The sequence below is a fragment of the Colossoma macropomum genome, unplaced genomic scaffold (assembly GCF_904425465.1).
Source record: "Colossoma macropomum unplaced genomic scaffold, Colossoma_macropomum, whole genome shotgun sequence".
Taxonomy (NCBI): domain Eukaryota; kingdom Metazoa; phylum Chordata; class Actinopteri; order Characiformes; family Serrasalmidae; genus Colossoma; species Colossoma macropomum.
Window position 1 is genome coordinate 28,548,879 of NW_023494807.1, and position 20,119 is coordinate 28,568,997.

The window sequence follows — 20,119 nt, forward strand, 5'->3', positions numbered from 1 at the left end:
ATGGCGCAATGATAATCTGTCCTATGCAGCAACAGTAAAAAGTCCTATGGAACAGCAGTAAACTGCCCTATGCAACAATGGCACACTGTCCTACGGAGCGACGGTAATCTTTCCTATGCAGCAACAGTAAAACGTCTTATACAGCAACAGAAAACTGTCTAATGAAATAATGGTAAGGTGTCTTATGGAGCTGCGATAATCTGTCCTATGCAGCAACAATAAAAGGTCCTAGTAACAGTAAACCGTCTTATGGTGCAACGGTAAACTGTTCTACGGAGCAACGAAAAACCATTTCATTCAGTAATAGTTAATGGTCCTATGGAGCAACAGTAAACCATTCCATGAAGCTACGGTAATGTGTCATATACAGCAACAGTAAAGGTCTTATGGAGCAATGGTAAACTGTACTATGGTGCAACTATTAACTATCCTATGGGGAACAGTAAACTGTCCTAGGAGCAACATTAAACCATCCCATTCAGCAACGTTAAACCATCCCATTCAGCAATGGTAAATGGTCCTATGGAACAAAGGTAAACTGAATCTGCAGTAATCTGTCCTATGCAACAACAAAATTCCTATGGCATAACTATAAACTGTCCTAAAGGGAACAGTAAACTGTCCTATGGAGCACTGGTAAACTGCACCATGGTACACTGTCCTTTGGATCAACAGTAAACTATAGTATGGTGTAACGGTAATCTGTCCTATGGAGCAACAGCAAACTGTCCTATGCAACAATGGTAAACTGTCCTATGGAGCAACCTAAAAAACCTTCCCATTTAGTAAAGGTTGATGGTTCTATGGAGCAACAGTAAATGATCCTATGTAAAAACAGTAAACCACATCATGGAGCTAACAGTAAAGGCCTTATGGAGAGATGGTAAATTGCCTTATGGTGCAACTATAAACTGTCCTATGGGGAACAGTAAACTGTCCTATATAGCAACAGTAAACCATCCCATTCAGCAATAGTAAGTGGAAAAATCGTAAATGGTCCTATGGAACGATCCTATGCAACAATGGTAAACTGTCCCATGAAACTACAGTAATCTGTCCTATGCAACAACAGCAAAAGTCCTATGGTGCAAATATAGACTATCCTGTGGAGCAATGGTAAACTGTACCATGACACTGTCCTCACTGTCTTTACTCATCAACAGGAAACTGTAATGGTAAACTATCCTATGGAGCAAACTGTCCTTTGTGTAATGGTAAACCGTCATATGGAGCAACAGTGATCTGTTTTAAGAAGCAATGAATCACAGTACACCGTTCAATTCAGATGGACGAGTGTGGGTGTGGAGAATGCCTGGAAAAGCGCTCCTACTAGAGCATGCAGTAGTGTAGTGGTGTTCTGATACAGGGTTGGTTTCCCAGACAGGGACTAAGGCTCGTCCTGGACTGTAAGTTTCAGTGCAGAATCTCCTTTTAGAACGCTAATCCATGCAAGATTAGACCTAAAACTAGGCTTAATCCCTGTCCAGGAAAAAACGACCCAAAGGGTGGACTGGCCATGACTTTACTAGTTATAAAGCCAGAAATCATGAACCATTATTATGGACAACTCTGCATGTCACACTACTGTGTAGCATGGATTAGGTCCACAAATGTTCCAGCAAGGCAATGGTCCTCATTCACCAACCATTCTTAAGAAGAAAACCTACTTATACAGTTTCCACAAAGATTCTGATATTCACCAATGTTTTCTTATTTGAGATTTGTTCTTAAGTAAGAACAAAATCTACACACACTTTTTATTAGGACCTTTCTTAGGAACAAATTTAAGAAAAAAACTTAGAAGATACTGGTGAATGAGGCGGACGGCACGGTGGCGCAGTGGGTAGCGCTGTCACCTCACAGCAAGAAGGACCTGGGTTCGATTCCCGGCCGGGTGACCAGGGTCGTTTCTGTGTGGAGTTTGCATGTTCTCCCCGTGTCTGTGTGGGTTTCCTCCGGGTGCTCCGGTTTCCTCCCACAGTCCAAAAACATGCAGTCAGGCCAATTGGACATGCTAAATTGCCCCTAGGTGTGAATGTGTATGTCTGTCTGTCTGCCCTGCGATGGACTGGCGACCTGTCCAGGGTGTATCCTGCCTTCCGCCCAATGGGATAGGCTCCAGCACCCCACCGCGACCCAGAAGGATAAGCGGTTTAGATGATGGATGGATGGATGGAGAATGAGGCCCAATGTCCTTTGTAATAATGCAGCTGCCAAAGATGGGCCTGTACATTTTTAATTTTTGCACTAACTCAACAGAAATACATGTCCCAGTACTTTTGGTAAGTGGGTACTAAGCGTAGCTATGTTAGAAGACTATATTTGAAAGAGTTCTTTTAACATAATGTGGTATCATGAAGTTTGTCTATATGAAAAGGAACATTAGCAGGCAGGGTGATGAAAGGTTAGAATATGATGAGGCTTGACCTTCTGACCAGGAGGTCCTGGAACACCAGATCGCCGTCCCTCTGTACCCTAAACATACATATACACATATACACACGTTCACATATTATAATGGTAAACAGTTTCAATTTTATTATTACGGTACTGAAAGCATACCTTTAGTCCTGGAGGTCCAGGAGGTCCTCTAGGCCCCTACAGAAACCGAGGCAACAACTCAGACAGCATACTTAGTACCAACTTGTGCTGAAAAAAGGTTGATCTACATATCTACACATCAAAAGACAGCAATAAACATTTACACCATGAGTCTGAATATTACTAGTAATATGTGTAGAAAAATATTATGAAATTTACATAATCGAAACTAATTTTCCTCCTAAAGAGTTTGAAGCACTATGTAAAAAAAGTTTCAAAACATATCATTCCCTACTTAGTCCATACAGCCTAAATATGGAAACCATGCTACAAAACCAGCTCATTTGATTTCATTATTTCTGTGATGTCACGAGAACCTACATATTCATATATTGCTGCTGTTGGAACAAAACCTTGTATGTTCAGTTTCTGTTGTTTTTCAGTTTTTCACATATTTGGAAAATGCCTTTAGACTTTTACATTGTATGTAAATTTCATGATGAATGGACCAAGAGAAACGGCCCAAAATGACTTAGAAAAAAGTCTGGTTCCATTGACTTACATTAAAAGTAAACTAGGTTATTTCTGTCTCCTTTAAAGTTACCATTTTGGAGATACGAGGTTTTGTTCTGACAACAGCGACATTATTTAGCCTACAGCAGTTTAGCTCCGCCCATTTACCCTGAAGTTATGAGAAGTGTTTCAGCCTGGAATGCTCTTTGAATGAGGCACAATACAGAACAGCCAGTCAGAATGCAGCTAATTTGCATATATCAGACACAGTAACAAAAACAGACTGTTTAATTCTAAGTGATAAAGAGAGGTTGGGAAACGGTCACGTAAAAAATGAATTATGACTACTTTTGGTACACAAAACCACACAAACATTATAAGTGGACCCCAAGGGAAAAAATAAAACACAAGAGCAATGTAGGATATGGGCCTTTAAATATATTGTACAGTTACATTTTATGGTACTGCAGCTACTGCATAAATGGTTTACAGTTCCAAATCTATTAAGAAGTGAAATATTTCAATTTGATGCTTTAATTATTTTGACTGTTCAAGTATTACCAAACGAACACGAATATGGATTCTCTTTGTTATCTGAATGCTGCTCTTTTGTCTGTGTTGTCTTGTTTACATTAGGCAAAGAAACTCACATCAGTTCCTCTGAAACCTTCAGACCCTGCCAATCCATCATGGCCAGGTGCACCTTGTAGTCCCTGTGAGACAGCAAAACCTTTCGTTTGTTTCATTTTTTCTACAATGGTTAAAAGCTACAGACCACCCGCAAGACCTGGTAGACCATCAAAACTGCCCCCATCAGATAAACAGCACTTTGAGCTTCCTTCTTTGAGAGAAAGGAGAAAATCAAGCTCTGAAAACATCCACAGGTGTTTCTGTCCATCCTTCCACTGTGAGAAGACGACTCAGCGCTGTGGGTCTGAAAGGATGTGTAGCTGTTCAAGAAGAACCTCACTGAGAAAAGGAGACGGACACATCAAACAAAGAAGCTGAACGATGGACTGACCACCCCAGAGTCCAGACCTCAACATCACTGAATGCGTTTGATTACTTCCGAAAGTGATCGACCAACTTTGGAGGTATGTCTGGAGAATGGAACTGCACAGTCTTGTATATTTTGCACTTCCTATGTAAAGAGAGAGATACAGAGATATTTGAGAAACAAGGAGAATTGCATACTTGAGCACCATCACGTCCAGGAGGTCCAGGGGGTCCTTTTAGACCCGGAACTGATGGACCAGAGTCACCCTATCACACAACACAAATAAGAAGAAGGAAAATGCGTTTGGGACTGTGATGATCAAAGTGATGATGATGATGATGATGACGACATGAGAAGGAACTCACCTTTGGCCCAGGTAAGCCAGGAGCTCCCTAGAAAAAAATGAAAATGCCACCTGTCACCTTTATGTGTGAATATTCCATGATGAACAGCCTGATAGAAATATTTCAGAATAACTTTACACATTTTTATTGTATGGTATAATGAAGTTACCCTTTCAGTGATACTGAACATGCCATATTATAAAACCGTTCTTAGTAGTAGTTCCGGTCCTAAAATCCGTTCGAAGCCGTTGTAAAATCCACAATATATCGCGGCTATGACCGCCTCACAGCAGCTGAACTCTGTATCACTGCGCCACAGCATGAAAAACCCTTCTGCTGTTAGTGGATTAATCTTTGACCTAACGCTGATCGCACGGAAGTAATTTTGTTTAAACTGAGGGGCTGAAAACTTATTTTCTTAGCTAGAACTCAGCTGGTCAGCTAGCCAACAGGGTAAAAGATAGCAAACATGCTAAACCACTCCAACATTAATATCACAGGCTTGAATTAAAGTACTTACGATATGATTCACTAAAAACAGCTATATAAAAGTCTAAAGAATGTCACCTGAATGTCTTACACACTTCAAATGTCCGTGTTTCAGTCAGAAGTAGCATCAAACCCAGGCTGAACCCCAAACGGCTCCGTACTCCCTAGCTGAACAGTGTGCTGTGTAACATTAAATTTAGAAATTCTAGCTTCTGCTGTAGAGTATGAATGTGGATGAATCCAAAATGACCATTTTTAGTGATATTTTGCATTGTTGGGTTGCAGGAGTCAGTATTTAAATTCCTATGTAGCTAGTGCACTATGTAGGGAGCAGGGAGGGGTTTGAGATTCAGCCCCAGCCTGAGAAAATTGGCTCCGTCAGACTGGCAGAAGACTCAGGGTGGTAATTTGGTGACCAAAAAGTACTTAGAATCTGAAAGTATTTGCATTAAACAGTGCTGTGTTATCATATGTTCACTGTTATACGAAAAATTGTTTAAAAATCACTAAATGTCTGCAGTTTACAGTGACGGGCAAACGAACGATCTTCTCCTCATTCAGTGGTCAATGGTTGCTTATCAACGATACTGTACTCTAAAGGAACTACATTTCTTGGCGGAATGCTTGTTTATGTCGATTATTATTAATAATGACTAAAATAATTATTTAAAACATTGTGTATTTTAACATATTTTATTTTGGCCTCCATTTTATAAAAGCTATAAGCCACTCGAATCAGTGCGTCACTGCGATTTTACACCCTTCGCCGTGATAGAATCTCAGTAACCCACAGCCTTTTGTGGCTTGTTGCTTTAATAATTGATACAGCCTTAATCAAGATGCTTTCTTACTTTCGGTCCATAGCCAGGAGGGCCGGGAAAGCCGGGTTCACCTACGTCTCCCTGTGTCCAGAAACAGATCATAATTAGTACTGTACATTCAAACGCATTTAATGTATTATAATTCAAGGACAACGTTGTTAATACTGAATTCATACCTTTGTGCCGTTGCACCCCGGGCTACCAGGTGGACCAACAGGACCTTGATTTCCTGGAATGCCCTGAAGAAAGAAAAAAACAAAAAAATGGCACAAACACTCATGTCGTCATGTACAGCTGTGTGCAAAAGTTTTGGCGCCCCTGGTCAAATGACGTTTGTTGATTTTATAAGTGAAAATAAGTGAACACATCCCCTACAGAGAACACACTTCTGCACAATTTAATACACAATTATGGTTTATTTGCTGAATTTAACAAATAGTGGTCTCACCCTGCTTGCAGGTGAGGGTATATATGCTTCAACAAGGTTGTGGGTTCTAATAAAGAGCGATGACAAACCACAACAGCACATTCAGTGCAAAGGAGTTTATTTAGTGAAAGATGTGGAGAAAAAAAAAAACAAAAATGTTGAAAAAGGGGGGAAAAAGAAGAAAATAAAACAAAAACTATTTACAGAATATATTTATGAAATGTGAGGAAGCAACATTTTCCCTCAAAATACATTGGTTCAACAATCAATCAATCAATCATCAATCAATCAATCAATCAATCAATCAATCAATCAATCAATACCTCCTCCCTTTACACAGAAATGGGGTGCTCATAAAAAGATTTCCACCAGTCTACCCAACCCAGCACATACCAGTCCTTCTCCTCTGCAGGGGGAGACAATAATGACCATAGACAATAACTGATTTGTCCCCCCCCCCCAAATGGATCACTCCAATAGGGTCCTAATGAGCATGTTTGAAGTTGCCCAGGCATTTTTTAAGGACAGCTAAAACTACACTTGGGCCTTTTCCCAGACCAGGAAGGTAAAGTGGAGCCCATGTAAGTATTGTAAGTTATAAATCTGCTGCTAGTATAATGATAAAAAGCCCAGTGTCATACTTTAACTGTAAAAGGTGACATTATGTACCAAGCTAGCAAAATGTGGTACTGCAGTGAGAAGTAAACAGCAGCATTAGCTGATAAAATGATGAGGGAAAGTTTATGAACTACGGTAAAACTAGAGCAGGGGCCGAACGCGACTGAAATAAGGGGGAGTATTTAAGGAAATAAGTTTAACTACAGAAACTAGTTTGTTATTCATCAAGTGGACAAAATAAAACAAAGTGGTTTGTGCAAAAGTTATCATTTAACATCATTAAAATATTTTTTCTAATATGTTAAACTCACATTTAATTTGCTCTCTGTAGAGAATGTGTTCACCTATTATCCCTCTCAGAAAAAATTAACAAACTTTTGCATATGACTGTATGATGCCAGTATGAGCAGCAGTAAAATTGCACTGGCAGAACTCTGCTGTAACCTTACCGGCAAACCTGGAGCTCCAAGGAAACCTAGATTTCCAACAGGGCCCTAAAAAACACAAGACTTTCAACACAAATGCTCAAAACAGTCACTTATTTCAGTTTTAGCGTAGCTGCTCTTTTCATTGTGTGAGCAATTCACGATGAATAAGCCAATAGAAATGGTTAAAGCAAAATATCATTACATTAATGTACATTAAAGTTAACTCCTATTCAGAGGTGCCATAAACTGCAACCCCTTGTTTTGGAGCTCATCAGCTGAACTATGCATTTTTAAAATAACATTAATGGAATATAATTGTATGATGGAAATGTGTACGAGTTACAAAACCAGCAGGGAACTGGATTTTCATTGTCGTAGGTGAGCAAGAACATCCACATTTCTAAGTGTTTTATTGTGTTTAAGCAATTAAAGCAATTTATTTTTGATTATTTATGCACAAGTGCACATTCATTCAAGTGCACTCATTTACTTTGTGCACACAGAAACAGACAGGCCATCAGATAAACACACTTGCACGCTCGCTTCGTCTCTCTCTCACACAAACATCTACAATGTTTATAACAAAAACACTGAAATATTACCCTGCCTCCTTTTGATCCTGGGGCACCCACAGGACCAGCATTTCCCTTAAACAAGAAAAATCCATTTTTAAAATTCAATTTAATAATCAGATGAAATATTTTGAAGCACTATTACACATGCCTCAAAAGCTTACATTTACATTACCATGTATTGAGGGTATATATAATTTACTGGTTGTTAGGGCTGCGCTATATAGACAAAATACCATATTATGATTATATTGCTACATATTGTGATGTGCTTTTAAATACATTATAATAGTAACACATTAATGAATCTTTGATGTGGGCAAAGATCAGACACCTACAGAAACTCACCTAAGCAGTCGGAAAAAAAGGGTACTGTACAGGTAGATTTTAGTTCCCCAAGACAAATATACCTTTAGGATACAGCAGTAGTGGCAGGCTGGACCACCCCACCCAGTCTCCCACCCACCCCAGAAGTGGGTCAAGACCACCCCCGTCCAACTTTTTATTTTTTTTTTTAAGAAAAATAAGTAAAAAGCCTGGAGTCAAGACAGTGTGTGGAGTCAGTACAAAGGCCAATGTTGTAATAATAATTCTCAATATATTGTGCGGCCCTATCAGATGCAGTGGTGAATAAACACCAAACAACTTAAGGTTTTTACAGCGTTTTACCTTTTCACCTGGAGGACCTTGATGACCCTCAGCTCCAGCATAGCCCTTTAATCCAGGAGGCCCAGGGTCACCAGGATATCCTTTTTCACCCTGTAGGAAATCAGCGACTGAGACAATCACTTGATGGAGGTAGTTTCAGCTGTATGAGAGATGAATGTACATAAAGAATGTAAAAACAGCTACAGATGTTGAACTATGTCTCCTGAGGAGAACATACTGAAGGACACTCAAAGGACACAAAATAAAATATCTAACCACTGCTACATCTGCAAACCTGTCTATTCACAACCTACACGTGCTGCATTAGTCTCTAGAGTAAGATTTTACAGTTTAACAATTAGGAAAAGCCAATTCTGATAATGAAGGTGGGATGAACTTTTTAAAAACTGCTTTGGGTTTTTTTTGGGGAGGTTGAGGCTTTATGTTTTGAAGCTCTTTTGTATATGTATATACTTGTAGCAACTGTCTTCAAATTATCATTACAATAGAGAGAATGGATGAATCAAATGACTGGAGGACAACAAGCTAAAAGCTACAGTTGCAAGGTGGCTATCTCAATACCTGACTTCTTTTCTTGGACTGAGAGTAAAAAACTCATCTCTGGCATCTCTACTTCTAAACAGCAATTCTATCTTTATTTTGAAGATTTTTCAGTTATGACTGAAGTAAGAGTTACAGTAATGCTAGCTGTATTTATTAGCCTATAGCTCAGTGGCTAGGCTAGCAGTCAGGACTGGTTGACACCACAGGGGTTCACAAAGGTTGTTTGATGTAGTTCTGTAATGCATGCTGGGTAGTGTAGTGAGAACACTGAAGAACAAAAACATGGAAATGGAAAAGCATGAATTTTGTCAAACTGATGCGGCTGAGGGTTATGAGGCTGCATTACAGTGTTCTGTACAACACTACAAATAACTAGACAGCTGTAGTTTTAGGCAAATGAAGGAAGGACTGAAGGAAGGACTGAAGGAAGGACTGAAGGAAGGCATTACTTTATGGATCCCGAAGGGGAAATTGCTGTGTTTCGGTAGCAATACATATAATTGCACATAAACTTGCATATACTAAGAAAATAAATACAAATAAAATAGACAGAAGTCAAAGTATAAGAAAGTAGGAATAAGTATATTTGCATATTTGCATATATGACAGATTTGTTGTATTTGCATGATAGCAGGCACTGAGTAGTGTGAGGTAAACTAAAAGCACAATGAGTATAGACATAACTAGAAGTTGCAGCAATATTACAGTGTAAAGTGCACAGTGAAATGTCATTACAGTAGTAGTTATGATGTATTGCACAGTGTGTATTAACAGTAGAGGTGATACAGTGATGAGGTTCAGCTCAGTTCAGACAGCAGGAGATCAGTACCGTCTCTGCAGTAAGGAGACTCGTTGTAGAGCCGTATAGCAATGGATGAGAAAGATCTCTCACAGCGCTCTCTAACACAGCACAGCTGTAATGGTCTGCCACTGAATGTGTTCTCCGTTTTTCCAGTGTAGCATGCAGGGGGTGTGAGGTGTTGTCCAAGATGGCTAACAGCTTGTTGAACATCCTTTGTTCTGCCACAACCAGAATGCCCCTTTAATTTCGAGTAAGTAATAAAGGTTACCCCTTGTCTCAGTCCTTACTGAAATACCATCATAAAAGTTCTGAGCCGTGTGTGTTAGCACACACTCCATTCCAGAGAAGGTAGAAATCTGCTTCACACACTGTGCACAACTTTACTTTAAAAGTCTAAAGCTGTTTAGATGTCGTGATGGAGATGGTCAGGCATTTTACATCATAAATACTATTCATCTGACCACGCTACTTTTTTCCATTGCTCAGAGGTCATACTCTTAACATCAGGTCACGTGTTAATGTGTTATTGAATACAAACAGCTTCTGAACGTCAGACCCACCATAAATTCCAGCTTGGTGAAGCTCAGAACGTACCATTTTTGGGATGTGGTCACAGAAAAGCTGATTCAATTCTGTGGTCATTTTTGAGGTTGTAGCTTTGTGACCTTGTTACCACTGCTCCTGCTTTCCTGTTTGTCTATATTTGGCATTTAATGCCAAGATTTTAAGGTTGTTCTCTTTAAAGGGGAATTCCACCAATGTTTCCAAATTTCTGAATAATTCAGTGTTCAAAGGTAAACAGTCATTCAGAGTGGTTTGCTCTGAAATGTTTCTTTGTAGAAAAGCATACTGACTCAGATTTCTCCATATAATGGTAAAACAGTGGTAAACCTGAAAAAGTAAGCATTTCAGGTCCTATTTTTCCTTAGTATGTCCTCTCTGCTATGAATAGATTGGAAAAGCTGTTTTAGGTCAAAAATATCATAATTGTTTCACATCAAGCCAATCTGAATGACTTTGCATCTTAACCATGAAATTATGCACAATTTTTTTTGAAATATTGGTAGAATTCCCATTTAACACATTTACCAGTTTGGGGTGGAGCACAGGATGTACTGGACACCCTGCTGGCCAAAGCTGAAAATTCTTTAACGCACCAAATTAGCATAACATAAAAGAATAAAATGTTTGAAGAATAATATCTGTGTATTTAACGTTGTAGAATGGTGTGTTTATGGGAAAATTAGTTTGCAAAGTAGTTTGATTATTTACCTAAATAACTATAAAACAACAGCACCAAACAGACACTGCCTATTTGCCCGGTGCCACTAGCCACACATTTGGGCCAGTAAAAATGCAGAGCCTGTGGCCTGAATGGCCTCTCGCCTTTGAGATTATTTTCCCTTTTATTAAACCAATAGACCAGTTGAATTTTCCCACATTTGCAAACATCCACAAATTATAAAACAATTACTTTTTACCCTCCTGTGTGAGATCCAGAGGCTGTCTGATCAGACGCTAAGTGAACTGCATCAAATCAGATTTTGTTGGAATCTGCCAACTGTAGCGTTTTTATTACCACCACGACTAACGTGATGACCACATGACCACAGTGTGCTGGATGTTTTTGGTTGGCTGCTCAAATTTTGCTCTTTTATGGCTCAAAAGACTCAAAGATGATCCTTCTAAAGCTCTTTAGGAGAAATAGCATTAGACAAAAAGGAGACATGAGATACTTCTGTCCCACATTAACATTATTATCATAGCAGAAAGATCTTAGTGTTGGATGAGTTGTTGAGTTCCTGTTTTTAGTTTAGCTGCAGATAAACATGAGTGTAATTATCTCAGCAAATCTCAGCACAGTGGCCCTTATCCAAGGGTCCAAGACCCCCTAATTAACTTCTTGGGTACCCTTATTGTCTCAAAATCAAAATTCTTGATAGGTCCCTGAAAATACAATAATGATGACTTCAAGCTGTCCATTAGAGAAAAACAGACGCTCAAACACAAATTCAGGGAAAGGTCATTGTTCAGCTGCTTCACCCACAATCAGTGAGCTTCTGTCTTTGGTATTCTTAACTAACTAGAGCTGCAGCACTGCTCTGCCTCAGGGTGGCGCTGTAGCAGATTGTTTCGCATAGTTGGTCCTTCACACCCTAGCAACGCTAACTATGCCCAGGTTACCTCTGAAAAACTTTAGTTTGTCTCAGTGTATGTGTAAATCAGAGAACATGCACAATTCCCCAAGAGATTGGTGTAAAAAATGAACTGCTACTCATTTCTTAAACTGAAAAGAGGAGCGGTATAAGATGTCTTAATGCGAGGAGGAGCATATTACCAAACTAGAAAAGAGCATTTGCAGAAGTAGAATTGGTAAACCTAATACTTTGTTACCATTAAAGCAGGCAACAGCGCCACCATGGCCAAAAAAAAGCCAAAAAGAGTTTATATTATGTTTACATCACGTCTTATTCTGTGAACTGACTGGCTGGTTGCAAAGCAGAAATCTGACAGTTGCCTGACTCATGTAGACCTGCAGTTTTCCCATTATCTGATTACCCAAGGTTCTGTAAACACAAACAAATTTCTCACAAAATCTGTTTTTTCTGCAGTTATCAGTTTAAGTGTATGTAAACACGCTTATTATTTTCTTGAGAACTCAAGAGAACATACGATATTACTAAGCCTTTTTTCTAGGCAGCAGCAGAGGTTTAAACAAATACTTAGGCCCAATCTCATTTCACCCCTCGCCTCTACCACTGAGCCCTTAGCCCTCTGTTTTGCACATTTATGTCCAGGGGTAGGGTGTCCCGATTCTTGTAGACATAGAGGGGTAGGGTGAAGTGTTAGTTTTTCAGAGACTCACTCCAAACAGAGTTATGAGAAAGAAAAACTGGCAAGATGGCTGAACAAAAGACCAAAGAAACCCACAAATGTGAACTTTCTCCGTTAACAAATTATGGTAGCCATTATATTAACTTAGTTTAATGATGTTTCAATGTGGGCGGCACGGTGGCGCAGTGGGTAGCGCTGTCGCCTCACAGCAAGAAGGGCCTGGGTTCGATTCCCGGCTGGGCGACCAGGGTCCTTTCTGTGTGGAGTTTGCATGTTCTCCCCGTGTCTGCGTGGGTTTCCTCTGGGTACTCCGGTTTCCTCCCACAGTCCAAAGACATGCAGTCAGGCCAATTGGAAATGCTGAATTGCCCCTAGGTGTGAATGTGTGTGTGATTGTATATGTATGTCTGTCTGTCTGCCCTGCGATGGACTGGCGACCTGTCCAGGGTGTATCCTGCCTTCCGCCCAATGACAGCTGGGATAGGCTCCAGCACCCCACCGCGACCCAGAAGGGTAAGCGGTTTAGATGATGTATGTATGTATGTTTCAATGTATTATGGTCCCTTTCTTCATAACAAGCATACAAAATCGCTAATCCTATGCTAACATCTCAGTAACTAGCGAACTAAATTTCCTGTTCCACCTTAAATAGTCCAGCAGTTCTGACACCTGAAGCGCCAGAATGTAACCATTTAAGGTGGAACGGGAAAATTCAAAAGAGAAGCTGGCGAAAAAAAAATCGCTTCAGCTTTTTATCACTGAAGAATTAGGGGTGGGTGATAATGAATCATTTTCACATCCCCCCCTCTTTGAAGGCATATGATGCCCTAAATGTAACTAAAGCCCAGCAGTGAGGAGCTGAACTTTACCCTCCTCTGCTGTCACTGCAGACTGGCAGGGTCGCCTACACAGCAGCACTAGTAGCTGTTAATGAAGTGATGCTCTTTTTTATTTGAGGGTCCCATTTCAGAGGGAAGATTTCAACCACTACACATTGTGTTTCAGTTCTGAGGGGCAAGGTGACACTCGAAAACAAGGGGTAGGGGTAAAAATAAGAAATGGGACTGGGCCTTAGACGTCTTTGTCTTTCCATTTGATCTTGTTGTCTAAGAGGAACCACAGTATTACGGAGATATTTGCTTTTTATTTTACTTTCCTATGGTAGGTGTTTCTGATTATGGCCAATGAGTGTCGCTATTTAATGTGGTGTTTATTTAATTTTATCATTTTGAAAACCGCCTGTAGATTTTACAGCTTTATCAGTTTATTTTATGACCACTAGATGTCATCCAGTCACAGCATGCAAGAAGCTCTGCAAATTAAAATCTGTCATACCTGCAGCAGCCAGAAGAGGGAGACATTTATCACTATACATAATGATGTGTTAATTGATGATGCTTTGCTCAAAAACAAAAATCAGTTCTCAGAAATGTCTGATGGATGATGGCACAGTTTGACAGTGAGGTAATGAATTTGCTTAGGGCTGTAAAATGCATTGCTGCATCATAATGGTGGTGATTAAACTGCAGTTCCTCAAAGGTTAGAATTTACAATCAATTATAATAATATTCAATAACGTATGTGCTCATTTTTAGGCCAAAATTCTTGGGCTGTTTTTTAAATTAAAAGCTCAACATATTGTTTTTATTGTCTACATTTCATTACTGTGTATCAAGATACATTTTGGTGAAATTTGGATTAAAGAATGAAGAGAACTAAAAAATGAAACAATCTTTTTGTGGTCAGATATTTACACCTGATTTTTTAGAATCTGCATAAATCAGTCATTGAGATGTAAACAGTCATTCAGAGTGGTTTGGTGTGCAATGGTTGATTGTAGAGACTGATTTCTTTACAGTGGTGGTGATAGTCATGGCGACCCCTGGTTCCTACAACGCAAATATAGCCATTTTATTTACTCTTCAAGACCAACATCTGCTATAAACCAATCAGGCATAACATTATGACCACCTCCTTGTTTCTACACTCATTGTCCACTTTATCAGCTCCACTTACTATATAGGTGCACTTTGTAGTTCTACAGTTACAGACTGTAGTCCATCTGTTTCTCTGCATACTTTGTTAGCCCCTTTCACCCTGTTCTTCAGTGGTCAGGACCCCCATGGACCCTCACAGAGCAGGTACTATTTGGGTGGTGGATCATTCTCAGCACTGCAGTAACACTAATGTGGTGGTTGTGTGTTAGTGTGTGTTGTGCTGGTCTGAGTGGAACAGACACAGCATTGCTGCTGGAGTTTTTAAACACTGTGTCCACTCACTGTCCACTCTATTAGACACTCCTACCTAGTCAGTCCACCTTGTAGATGTAAAGTCAGGACAATGGACAATGAGCTATCAGGCTGTGTATTCATCACCATTTCATGTAGTTACTTTCTGTTTCTGGGAGCATTAAACTCTTCAGACGTCTGGTTCCTATCACCACCACTGTGAACAGTTCTGACTCAGTAAGTTTCTCTAGAACAGAGCATTTCACACCAAACCACTCTGAATGACTTTGTTTACATCTAAACCAATTAATTATGCAGAAATTTAGAAAAATCAGTGGAATTCCTCTTTAATGCCTTTAGTAGCATTATTCTTTGACCAATAAAAAAGTGATGCACTGAATTTACCTAATGCAAATCTGAACAGCATTTCCACATACAGTCAGAGACCACCCTTCATTTATTTGTTTTTCAGAAATGGCCATTAAGTACAAGTTATGCATTTGTCAGCATCAGGAAAAAAGCAGAAAACACAATTGACCGAAATTAACCAGAAACCTCAACAACAAAATATAATAAATAATAAATATCAGTGTTAATGTGTCACTCTTTACCTTTATTACAGCTTCTATTCTTTTCAGGCGTCCCACATTCAGTTTTTCAAAGAAATCTGCAGACACACCTCCAAAGTTCAGTCTTAGAAGTTGGCTCTATTTTCTGCTTTTCACAATCCAAAAAGTCCCAAACACATTAAGTGATGTCGAGGTCGGGACTTTTTTCCACTTATTTTCCTTCGGATGTCTCCTTTCTTATGCAAGTGGATTATGTCATATTTAATCTCCTCAGAAACATCTGCTGAAAAATGTTTGTGTGTTTTCCCTGAATATGAAATAAAACAAAGGCGGTCTCTGACTTTTGCACAGTACTGTAAATAAATATGACATATACTATATGTCCAAACGTTTGTGGACACCCTTTCTTGTTAGTGAATTCAGCTCACTGCTGGTCACTCACTGCTGACATGGGAGTTCAATGCACACATAGCTTGTATAGTTTCCACAGAAAAGCACTGACAATAGAATAGGATGCTCTGGAGCAGCCACACATGAGCCTAAGGTCACCATGTCCAATGCCGAGCATGGGCTAGAGGGGTATGAAGCCCCCCGGTAGTGTGCTGTGAAGCAGCGGAATTGTGTTCTCTACAGTAACAGGGCACCAACCAGTACCTTTGGGATGAGTTGAAGTGATCCAGAACTGACCATCCAACATCAGTACCTGAAATCACTAGTGCTCCCGCTGCTAAAAGCAATCAAATCTTCACAGCAATGTTCCAACATCTAGTGTAAAGCCTTCCCTGAAGTGTAGAGACAGTTACTGCAGCAGAGGGGGCAAACTCCTTTTGTAATACTCTTGTATTTGGAGGAAACATTGGATATATTTAAAAATATTTTGGCCATCTAGTGTATCATTATTGTCAAAAGTACGTAAGCAAACTGAAAAACAAACTGTGCTGATCTAATTTTATATTTTATGTAACTGCACAGTTTATTCAAGAGGAATTGATGTAAACATTTGCCTGAAATCAAAAGCAGCCCTTCTGTGAGTGTAATAAATTTCTAGACAGTTCTGAGTGGTCCACTTGTGGTGGGAGTTTTCAGGACAGATGTGCGTCCCTTCACCTTTGCAGACTAGTCGCAGCACTGTGTGTGATAAGGGCAGCGCTGCGGTGGGAAATGACTGCAATTAAATTCAAATAAATAAAGCATGTTTATAAAACAGAAGAGAGTTCCAGTAGATCGCCATCTACTTTCCCTTGGAAGTGAAGCCATAACAGGATGTGCTTGAGTTCAAGGCCCTCAGGACCCCACTGTTTTCACAGCACACAGCCTGAAGGTCCACCAAAACTGGAAATGAAAGTTTACGAATGTGAAAAGATCTAAAGACACTTTTCTGCAGGTTTAGAGCATGTAGTGTAAACTGGTGGTGGTGGGGGCCAATAGAAGAAGTGATACAATAGAAGTTTGTCAAAAATGATTTTGCATGACACAGACTTCCATTGCTTGTTAGCTTCATTAGCCTTGTAGTGCCAGTGCAAAACTGAAGAAGCAAACTTCAGATACCAAGCATGTTTTGCCTGATCGACTATATTTGGGGAAAAATATAAAACTTGCAAATATGTTTTGTGAACTATTCCTTTAATAGAGTAGTGCTGCTGGTACAACAGGAAAATCAAAATCTTCTTCAAAGAGCACAACTGATTTGTTTATTACATTACATTATTTTTATTCCATTATTTCTTAATCCAGTAATTCAATTAAAAAAAATCTAATTTCTGCTGTGAGCCATATTTTCATAGAGATCCATACGTGATACAACCGATACGTTCATGGGACGTCACCTACAAGACGGATGGTTTACACTTGTGTACTCTTGTTAGGACATGCTACTGGTATTTATTATAAAGTACTACATTTTCATATTAATTAACTAAAAACAAAAAATACGATTTTTTACATTTGTTACATACACACACACATTATCCGTCTGGGTCAATTCTAGGGGCAATTTAGCGTGTCCAGTTGGCCTGACTGCATGTCTTTGGACTGTGGGAGGAAACCCACGTAGACACTGGGAGAACACGCGAACTCCACACAGAAAGGACCCTGGTGGTCCCTTCTTGCTGTGAGGCAACAGTGCTACCCATTGTGCCACTGTGCCGCCCTGTGTTACACACAACTTACTATAATTACATACAATACAAATGCTAAAAAAAAGAGTTCACTCTGTTGTTGGTTAATCAGTTTTCTCTCATTGGTGTCACTTAACAAATGCATTCACTGAGTAAATCAGGGTCAGCTGTGTTTCAGTGAAATACAGATTCACTTGATCAGTGTTTGTTTGGTCATCGTAACCTTATTGAGTAAAACTCATCATCTGTCCAGCAGGTGATCCAGCAGGTTCCTGTCAGAACAAGAAGTGAGTGCACGTTTCTGTTTGTGTATGATGTTGATAAACACTGAGGGGTTCAGCGATGATTGTAAGAGTGGCCCTTGTGTTCAAGATTTTAGATCAAACTACATGCTTTCTAGAGATGCATCAGTAGTGCATATTTTTTAATGCCAAGTCCAACACCATACTGAGTAACCAATTTAGAATAAAGCACTCATTAGTGCAAATGAGTGCAATGTACCTTACCAATTAAACTATTCAAGTCAAGCTGATTCTAAATTATGCTACATTAATTACCTTGGACTTCAGTGGAGAAGAGCGGCTTTTGTTGAATGTCGGAAAAGTGCTTCTATACAGCTGTAAAGTACTCTTCATAGTTTTGTATAGTGTGTGAAAAACCCCCTGGTATTCAGGGGGTCCCGTGTTGGCTGGCTGCTAACTCGCTCTCCATAGTGGCGCTGATGCTTCAGTGGCAACAAAATGTTTGGTTTAGCAGTTCTACTTCTGGAAATGCTATTTTCTTGCATGGTAATGTGCTCTTCCACACAATAACTGAGATCTTACACATCTCCTCTTTTGTCTTTGGTTTGAGAAATGAGCAACAAATCACACTTTCCACCAATAGTTACAGTTGCTAGGCCATGAAGGACCAGCTGGGTGGACCATTTTGCTACAGTGCCACCCTGAGGCAGACCAGTGCTGCATCTCTACTTAGCTAACAGTATGAAAGCTCACTGATTGTGGGTAAAACAGCTAAACAATGACCCTTCTCTTAATTTTGAGACATTCAGGGGGCCCAAGAATTGAATTAGGGGGTCCCAGATCCTCCAGGACCCCATGTATTTCATCCCTTAGTTTTGTTCTCATGCTCTTCATCTGTCTCTTTCAACAACACTCTCTGTGGCACAGTGACAGCAGGAACCACGTCTAAGGCTAACGCATCCGAGGAGCTCATGCTTCAAGTTTTACGTCTTGTTTTGATTGGCTGGTTGAACTGTAGCTAAATGTTCTTAAACACCAGATATACACTTGTACTCTAGTTCTTTGGTGACTCACACAACGCAGCCTCTACAGATGCCTCTGTCTACAAACAATTTCAAATAAAGCTGCTTCTGTCAAAATAACACGATAACACACAGAGTACTGAGCAAACACACTGAGAAACTGAGCTACAGCAGCTCTGCTGACTTGTGCCACACTGTGCATTGAAACTAAAGCCAGGCGGTGATGTACATGGTAGGACAATATAGTCTCTCTACAGCCTATTTTACAAAGACAATATACAGTCCTAAAGTTTATACCTTGCAATTCTATTCTGTCAACCAGAGTAAAGCCAGCATATACAGACTTTGCTAGCAAATATTGACTTTTTTGCCTCCATTTTGCTAGCCTACGTGCCTCCACTTGTATTTTAGAAGTGGTTGTTATGGTATTTGTGTGGGTTTATAAATGGGCTAAAATCACACAGTGTATTCCTGACAAGAAAAAGAATGTTTTAAGTGCCCAATGACTTTGTGTCTGACCTCCACAGCCTCAGCAGCACTTCCTGGTGTGAGCTGACCCTCATTCACTGGCAGCTTGAGTCGTTTGTTCATTAAGACGAAAGCATACACTCGGCTCACATCACATGGTAGCAGCTGGTATTGGATGTTAGTATCGCTGCATTCAGTTTTAGGAGGTTGAGTATGAGTAACTGAGCACAGTATTGGGCCGATACCTGAGACCAACATCAGTATCAATGCATCCCTAATGCTTTTCATGTCATTTTTCAAAAGCAGATTAATGCTGCAGCCCACATTAAAATAAAAGTATCAACGCAAACAGCTCTTTAATTCAATGTAAACACTTTTAAGAGATGTCTTTAGGTGAGAGTAGGAGAATCTGAGTTGAAAAACTCCATTCGCTCAGCTGTCATGAACGCAGCGTCAGACCACAAGGTCCGAGGCGGCTTAACGACTAGGGACTGTCCACTGCAAACACAAAAACTAGATAGCTTTTGAATAAATAATGAAAAATGAATGAAATAAAGGCTCCTCAGCCCACACCCTGCTTATCTATTTCCAGTATGTCGTTGTATATTCTATAATCTGTGTTATATTATGTAGGGTCATAAGTAGGTCATACTGTACGCTAAACCAAGGCCTGGATGCGGTTTGAGCAGGATGAGCAGATATTTTAGGGATGTATTTTTACAAGAACAATTCGGGCTACTTTGATGACTATTTTGAGTGAGTGTTTTGAGTGTTTGTTAGCTGCATTAGCTTTGTAAGATTTGCATTCTACTCACCTTTTGACCTTTTATTCCTTCACAGTGACATCTGGATTTGCTGTTACACACACATCTCT

General features: G+C 39.8%; 1 protein-coding gene across 1 annotated transcript in view; it reads right to left on the reverse strand.

Moving 5' to 3' along the window:
- Positions 1–20,119, reverse strand: part of LOC118796904 (collagen alpha-3(IV) chain-like) — a 68,054-nt gene that overhangs the window by 41,426 nt on the left and 6,509 nt on the right. Inside the window, exons 2-12 of the mRNA XM_036556054.1 lie at positions 20,061–20,117; positions 8,420–8,509; positions 7,781–7,825; positions 7,200–7,244; positions 5,882–5,944; positions 5,736–5,786; positions 4,417–4,443; positions 4,249–4,317; positions 3,705–3,767; positions 2,563–2,598; positions 2,428–2,475 (exon numbers count right to left, since the gene is read on the reverse strand). Coding sequence (XP_036411947.1) covers positions 2,428–2,475; positions 2,563–2,598; positions 3,705–3,767; positions 4,249–4,317; positions 4,417–4,443; positions 5,736–5,786; positions 5,882–5,944; positions 7,200–7,244; positions 7,781–7,825; positions 8,420–8,509; positions 20,061–20,117 — 594 coding nt within the window. The remainder of the gene's footprint in view (positions 1–2,427; positions 2,476–2,562; positions 2,599–3,704; positions 3,768–4,248; positions 4,318–4,416; positions 4,444–5,735; positions 5,787–5,881; positions 5,945–7,199; positions 7,245–7,780; positions 7,826–8,419; positions 8,510–20,060; positions 20,118–20,119) is intronic.